This window comes from Ruditapes philippinarum, unplaced genomic scaffold, assembly GCF_026571515.1.
Source record: "Ruditapes philippinarum isolate M1 unplaced genomic scaffold, ASM2657151v2 ctg21671_1_1_1_1, whole genome shotgun sequence".
Classification (NCBI taxonomy): domain Eukaryota; kingdom Metazoa; phylum Mollusca; class Bivalvia; order Venerida; family Veneridae; genus Ruditapes; species Ruditapes philippinarum.
In genome coordinates, this window is record NW_026853681.1 from 1 (window position 1) to 7,081 (window position 7,081).

Below are 7,081 nucleotides of genomic sequence, written 5' to 3' on the forward strand. Positions count from 1 at the left end.
TTTTGGGGGAAAACTGTTCGTGGTTTTTATTTTTATGTTTATAAAAGCTTGCCAGAGTTTTTCAAAGGGATTGACCCGGCTTGCATAAGGAAGGAATTTAAAAATTTAATAGGGGAAAGTGAGAAGTTTGCCGTTTTTAAACAATCGTGATGTATAAAAGCCCCAGATAGAGAGGAGATTTTTGGTGTTGATTTTTACTTTACAATGTTTAATTGAAAAAAAAATCTATACATGTTTCAACTGGGTATGAAAGTGTTTTTTCATATTTTCTTGACACTGTATTCACAAAAATAAATAAATAAATAAATAAATAAATAAAGTTATGACGTTTTATTAAATTGCCTCTACCGGAAATATCACGTAAACAAACAAACAAACAAACAAACAAACAAACAAACAAAACCTAAAATCAGCGCGTGATCAAATGTCTCGTGGATTATTAATCAGATGCGCTATTTTACATATTTTTTTATTTATATTAACTGTTTGTTATCGTAGATTTGTTTAAAACTTGCCGCTGGAGCAACTAAAAGATACGAGGCGGAACAAAAGGTACCGTACTTGGTGCAAAACGAGCTCTGGGTTGGTTACGACGATCCCGATAGCTTGAAAATTAAGGTACGTAGTTTGTCTATAAAGTTGTTGAGAACAACTTTGTTACGATACAGTACGTCATACAAATGTACTAGGGTGTTATTTCAGTTCAAGGGCTGGTGATTGCACTTTTACCTTGAGAGACATGTGCTATTGTTTATTTTTATACTGAATGCGAACAGAGCGGCTAGGGGAGAGAACTAGAACGTACGTTTTTCTTACGTCTATATAGATTACTCACCCCTCGGGTGATATTCATTTCCATGTGACGTCACATTGGGTTATATAGTAAAAAGTTTACGTGAGGTATAATATTAAGTAACATACATTTGTATATATTTATAGAAATTTATTGTTTTTGTTTGTTTTTAATATTTCATCAACATCTTTTACTTGACGCGTAAGCGACTAATTCATGTTTGTAAAGTAAGATTTGTACATACTAGGTGGATTACATAAAACAACAAAACTTCGGCGGTATTATGGTATGGGCGCTAGACCTGGATGATTTCAGCGGAATGTGCGGACAGGGTAAATACCCACTCATGAAGGCTATTGTCAATGCCCTCAACTCCGCAGGAGGTTCGACCGGAGGAGGCTCGCCCGGAGGAGGCTTTCCCTCAGGCCCGATCAACTTCATGTTTGTTGCAGTTTTATTATAATGTTTTTCTTTAAGAGTGGAAGTAAGATTTGGACTTTTTAGCTGCGAACTTTCAGATAAGTGACGGTAGTTTCAAGAAATGAAGCTGAAACTATGTTATTTTTCATGTTTGTAACGCTTTACGTCCTATACGATTAAGTTTTTTAAAATCGAGTGCAAAGTAAGAACAGATAGTGCTTTTTGCATATTTTGACTCTATTAAGGTAACGTAAAATGACTGCCAGGGCCTTAAGCTAGAATAAATGAACAATTAATATTTTAGTTGTTTTTTAACCCCTCAATTTTCGAAAACACTGTTACGGGTTTTATAAATAAGTCATCAATTTCGAGGCGCGCTGCCTTTTGTTAAATTTTAAAAAACCAATGACGATCTCTTAAAATATTAACTGGTCTTGCCAGTTGATACGTTTTTCTAACCTTAAAAATCTTGAACAAATGGTACACGCAATTTTCTTTGACTTTGTCATTGCGGCGCCGTTATATGTCGCAATACCGCTATGTGTCGCACAATTGCCGCTAAATGTCGCAACCGCCGCTAAATGTTGCAAAATCTTCTGCCGTTAATTGGTAACGTTAAATGTCGCTGTCGGTAAATGTCGCAACACTAACGTTAAATGTCGCAAAATGTATATTCATGATAAATTAAGTTTGGTTGTGGTATTAAATTACAATAGTAATCTGTTTTATCACAAATTAGCTCAATTTATAATACCGACTAAGATGATTTCAGTGTCAACCAATTATTTTGTTCATCACAGCAAGTCATTACCTAACTTGATAGATAGCCAGCCCCAAAATCACTTACATAACGTTAACATGACATTTTACCAGTTGTTTATTTAACATGAATTTATTTATTGTGACATTTAACGGTAAGGGGAAATGGAGGGATATGTCACGTTATCATAACCATATTTAACGTCAAAATATAAGACATTTGGAGGCGGTTGCGACCTTTAGCGGCAAGTGCGACATTTAGCGGCAAAGTGCGACATTTAGCGTCGTTGCGACATATAACGGCGCCACAGTCATCTATGCATATATAGAGTCACAGGTCAGCTGGCAACATTGTCAAATTTTCAATTCTGTTTTAGTATCAGTTTTGATTTCTTCTGTTGTAAAACCGAAAAAGAAATTAAGAAAAACTCAAATAAAACAAACCAACAAATAATACGAAACAAAAACGATCTTTTATTATTCTTAATCTATCTAGAGATGTATACACATACATGTACTAGTAAGAAGTTTACGAACCCGCATAAATAAAAAATGACACCTGGACTTCATTCTATTTACAAATATGACAAAGTCAAACACATGTTCAAAACTAAATTATTGTCGTTTTTCTTTCAGACCAACACCAACGCCAACGACCACAACAACACAAAAAATAACACATGCTATATTCCCTGGGTTCACGTTTCCAACATATACGAACCGACCAGTAACTACCAAAGCACCTATTATCACAAGTAAGTGACTCTCACAACTGCTGATTCTGACGTTTTCTGTCAGCTCGTGAAGACTATTTTGCATTTAATTAAAAATGCACTTGTATAAAAATTCAAATATTATATTCCTGTAGAGTAATTTGAACAAAACATAAAGCTTTGATTAAATAAGTGTTACTTTGTGAATGATTGCCAACAATAATTCTTAATCTTGAGCTTGGCAAAACAAAAAAAAATCTTGCACGTGCTTATGATATGGATTGGTGCTTTAGTCTTTTTATGTTTTTCCTAGCAAACTTGGTATAACAAAATAGTGTTTCTCCTTTTATTGCAACGTGTTAATATTTGGTTATTTGTTGCTTTTTTGTGTTATTGTCCCGTCCGTCTGTCCGCCTACAAAATCGTTTCAAATTACATCTCCACTATATCTCTAGGTTCAATTTGATAAAACTCATCTGGGATGTTCCTTGCATGATATTCTACAAGAAATATACAAATAGTCTTGGTTCATTGCACATCTGAGTCACATAAGCTAAAATAGATTAGAGTAACCTTTAACAAATAAACGTGCGAGGCCTAGAGGCGTAGATATTTCTTTGGGTACATCAGTTTGTGTAAACTTGATTATACATTATTATATGAAAACATTACTTGAACTTCGTGCTAATTTAGGTAACATTTTGGCATTTCTTCAACACTTGCGGTTATCTTTCTTACTGGTAACAAGATCTAGTTAACACTCCTCTAAGGCTAAATACTAACTTTTCAAGCAAATTAGATATTTTTTGTCTTTGTCATTGTATTCCGTGGTGTTTGTTATGGCGAAAACAGCACTGAAATTTCGGAACAGACCATGTACTACAAACACACATTTATTTCCATGAAATGTTTGAATCAATTATAAATGCTTATTGTATTTGCGTATGTGCTTAAAATGCGCTTGTCAGAGCTAATTGTTGCTTATCAGTCATAGCAAACTAGCATATATTTGGAAATCACAGCTCCGACGCCATCAACAACAACGACAAAACCGACGACGACAACAACAACAACACCTGCGCCTACCACTACGAAACCCACTACCACGAAACCCACAACGCCATCCACCACAACTGATGCCACAACGACAGGTTTGCTTACAACCGCTTATCTGTGTTAAATTTTGAATTTGCTCCGATTTGCTTTGCTCTAAGAGCGTTTGCTTTGCTTGAGTGAGACAACTGGCAGCTTGAATCTATGTACACATGATGTTCTATTATGTCAGTTGTATCCTAGTTGAAGACCTTTTAATTAATTAAATAGTATACCCACAAAAGCACAGTGCGTTAACTGGAGCGCCGGACTGGTGTAAGGTACCAGCACTACCTCAGTTACTGCACTGTCAGCACTTTCAGCCGGAATCCTCGTTGATTGGCGACATTTTTCTGGAGTTAACTTATTGTGACAACAGGGAAATGCATAATGATAAAAAATCGCATTCAGATGCTCGTACATAGGTTCATTTATTTTGGGCTTTCATGTTGTGACGATAAAAAAATAGTGTTTTTACTTTTGCCTATGATACAAAGAGATGGTCCATCAAAACACTCGGCAATTTGTTTTACACTCAGGGCTACGCTACAAATGTGATAGCATTGTGGTTCAATGCTTTTTGTGTAACGTATTAACTTAAATTTTTCATTGTTCGTTTCAAAAATTCAGACAAGCTATTTCGGTATACGTTTATTGATGTGTAATGAGAATCGATTTGTTTGAATCAGTTAAAATCATTCGTTGATTGAAACCAAAAACGTTCTTGAAGTTTTAATTATCTACTGTTACTGTATTTTTTGACAATATTTGATTTTGACATGAAATTGATATTAAGATTAATTTGTTTTTCATTTATTATTATTATTATTATAAGTAGTATTATTATTAATTTTATTATTATTATTATAATTATTATTATTATTATTATTATTAACATTTTTTAACAGCACACAAATTAACTTAATCTGACACTTTAAAGTTCCAGGCATCAGCGGCATTTTTCACCAGCTTACCGCGGTTTCACGAAACGAATTCGACTGTGTAACCAATAATGACGGCTATTATCCAAGCCCAACGTCATGCTCAGAATACTTCGTGTGCGCCGCCGGTATAACGTTCAAAACTGACTGTCACCCGGGTCTACTATTCAACTCGATTTCACTATACTGCGATTTCCCAGATCACGTGACCTGCAAAGCCGGCCACCCTGCAGCGGTAAGGCGAATGTTTAAAATATATTTCATTAAAATAAATAAAATTCCAACAATAAAAAATCAATAAAATATATTATTGTGATAATTGTATAATCTTTATGAGGTCACTTTCACTTCTATTGTCAGTGTCGTCATTTACTTTGCTTACATAGAACGAAATAATGTGATTATTAAGGCAACATATTTGCCAGCCTGTTTGCAGATCTTTCCTTCTTAAAAGAAGGAATAACATATCGAAACGTCGGGAAAATAGTGTAAGAGAATAATAATTAAAAGTATAAATGTAAGAAAAGACAAGGTGTTAAACAAGCTACTTATTTTTATTCTTCTGACTTTCAATATGTATTTTGTTGGTTTTTTGTTTGTTTGTTTGTTTGTTTATTTATGTTTTCAGCCATTTCATTTAAAAAAAAATGATTTTTTACATAAAAAATAATCTAAATTTGACAATAATGAATTAAAAGATGTTTAAATGTTTTTTTAGTACACTAACATTAAATTCTTTTATTTTTCCCATTTCAGCAAACCACTCATGCACCGGTTGTAACGCATGCGCCAATTGTAACGCATGCACCATGGGCACCATGGGTGCCGCCCACTACCACACCCCCTCCTCCAACGACGAAAACCACAAAAGCCCCAGTAACAGTCCAGTATAATGGTATGAACAATCGAATCACAGTTTCGATAATAAAGCAAATTATCAATGAAAATTGTAAAATTGCATACATGCATTATCTCATAACACGGTTTAAATTGTGGAATCAGAAAAAATATTAAATCTTATTACAAAACAAATCCGTATACCGGTCTGAATATCACCGTAACAAAATCACAATGTTTTACCTTTCAAACTGGTTTGTTTCATATTTTGTCTATGACAAAAAAGCCAACTTAGGCCTTATACAAAATAGGCAGCTTGCGTCTTGTACTAAAAGGCAGCTTACGTCTTGTACAAAATAGGCAGCTCATAAAAAGGCAGCTTACGTTTTGTACATAATAGGCAGCTCATAAAAATGCAGCTTACGTCTTGTACAAATAAGCAGCTTTTATATTGTACAAAATACGCAGCTTACGTCTTGTCAAACTCCTCACAGTGATTTGATTGGCTACGCTCTGTATAGCGAAGCAAATTGAGACCCTGCGTCGGAGTTTGAAGTCGTGCTTATGTCTTGTACGAAAAGGCAGCTTATGTCTTGGGCAGAATTTATGTTGTTAAAAAAGAAGCTTGCTTCAGCTTTATTTATTCTAGCATATTGTTTTGTATAGGAACAGCATTTTTGCTAAAATCAAGCACACTGTACTCTGATTGCATTGCTTTGCTATTGACAAGTGTAATTAAAAACAAATTGTGAGTCTACCAGACATTAAAAAAGTCCTTTATTATTATTTTAACGAATTAAATGACAAATCATTTAATAACATTGAACTTAAAATTACTTTCTATCTGACGGAGAGTAAATTGACATGCATTCACCTACATTGAAAAAACAATTGCATGGAATAAATATTATGTCATATGAATTTCAGGCAATCCGGCTGATTTCTGCAAAGGAAAACCCGACGGCTTCTACAAGGATCCCTTAAGTTGCACTCACTTTTACAGTTGTTCCTATGAGGTTTCATACCACGAACCTTGTCCCGCCCAGACCTTCTTCAGCGAGACGTTACAGGGTTGCGACTGGGCCATGAATGTTCCAAACTGCCCATAGATCTCAAAGGAACCTGCGTCATAAGTTACATAACTATAAACATGTAAAATACAAATCAATTTCAAAGATTCAATAAAAGCGTGAAATCAATTTGATTTGTTCCCTTTATTCACGTATTCATGTTTTTCCCATACGATACACAAATGAAGAGTTACAAACTTGAAATTTCATGAACGACAATGTTTTGTTTTCAGTCACTTAAAGTGAATTGCTCTATAAATGAAGGCATGTAATACAATGAATAATTACGTTGATATTGTATTAAGTATCAGTCATAACAACAAATTACGACAGGATTATAAATGGAAGATGTTGGAAAGTGTGAGATACATGATCCCATATAACAAATATTTATAAAGAAGAAAATAAGATGTTCTAAAATAAAAGGAAAAAAACCTGTTTTGCGCCATATACATA

The 7,081-nt window shown here is 34.2% G+C and overlaps 1 protein-coding gene across 1 annotated transcript; it reads left to right on the plus strand.

Annotated features, from left to right (window-relative positions):
* The first annotated feature begins 461 nt into the window (after positions 1-461).
* Positions 462-6,752, plus strand: LOC132737532 (probable chitinase 10). The gene is made up of 6 exons (XM_060724830.1): positions 462-618; positions 1,041-1,234; positions 2,609-2,727; positions 4,718-4,953; positions 5,475-5,613; positions 6,483-6,752. Exons 2-6 carry the CDS (start codon positions 1,077-1,079, stop codon positions 6,662-6,664), a joined length of 834 nt encoding a protein of 277 aa, XP_060580813.1. The 5' UTR covers positions 462-618; positions 1,041-1,076; the 3' UTR covers positions 6,665-6,752.
* Positions 6,753-7,081: the final 329 nt, after the last annotated feature.

Bases quoted from the DNA above. Each gene is read 5' to 3' on its own strand.
- LOC132737532 (XM_060724830.1), top strand. From the start codon at position 1,077: ATGGTATGGGCGCTAGACCTGGATGATTTCAGCGGAATGTGCGGACAG. The intron at 1,235-2,608 runs GTTTGTTGCAGT...TTTTTCTTTCAG, and splicing joins TCAGGCCCGATCAACTTCAT to ACCAACACCAACGCCAACGA. The intron at 2,728-4,717 runs GTAAGTGACTCT...GACACTTTAAAG, and splicing joins CAAAGCACCTATTATCACAA to TTCCAGGCATCAGCGGCATT.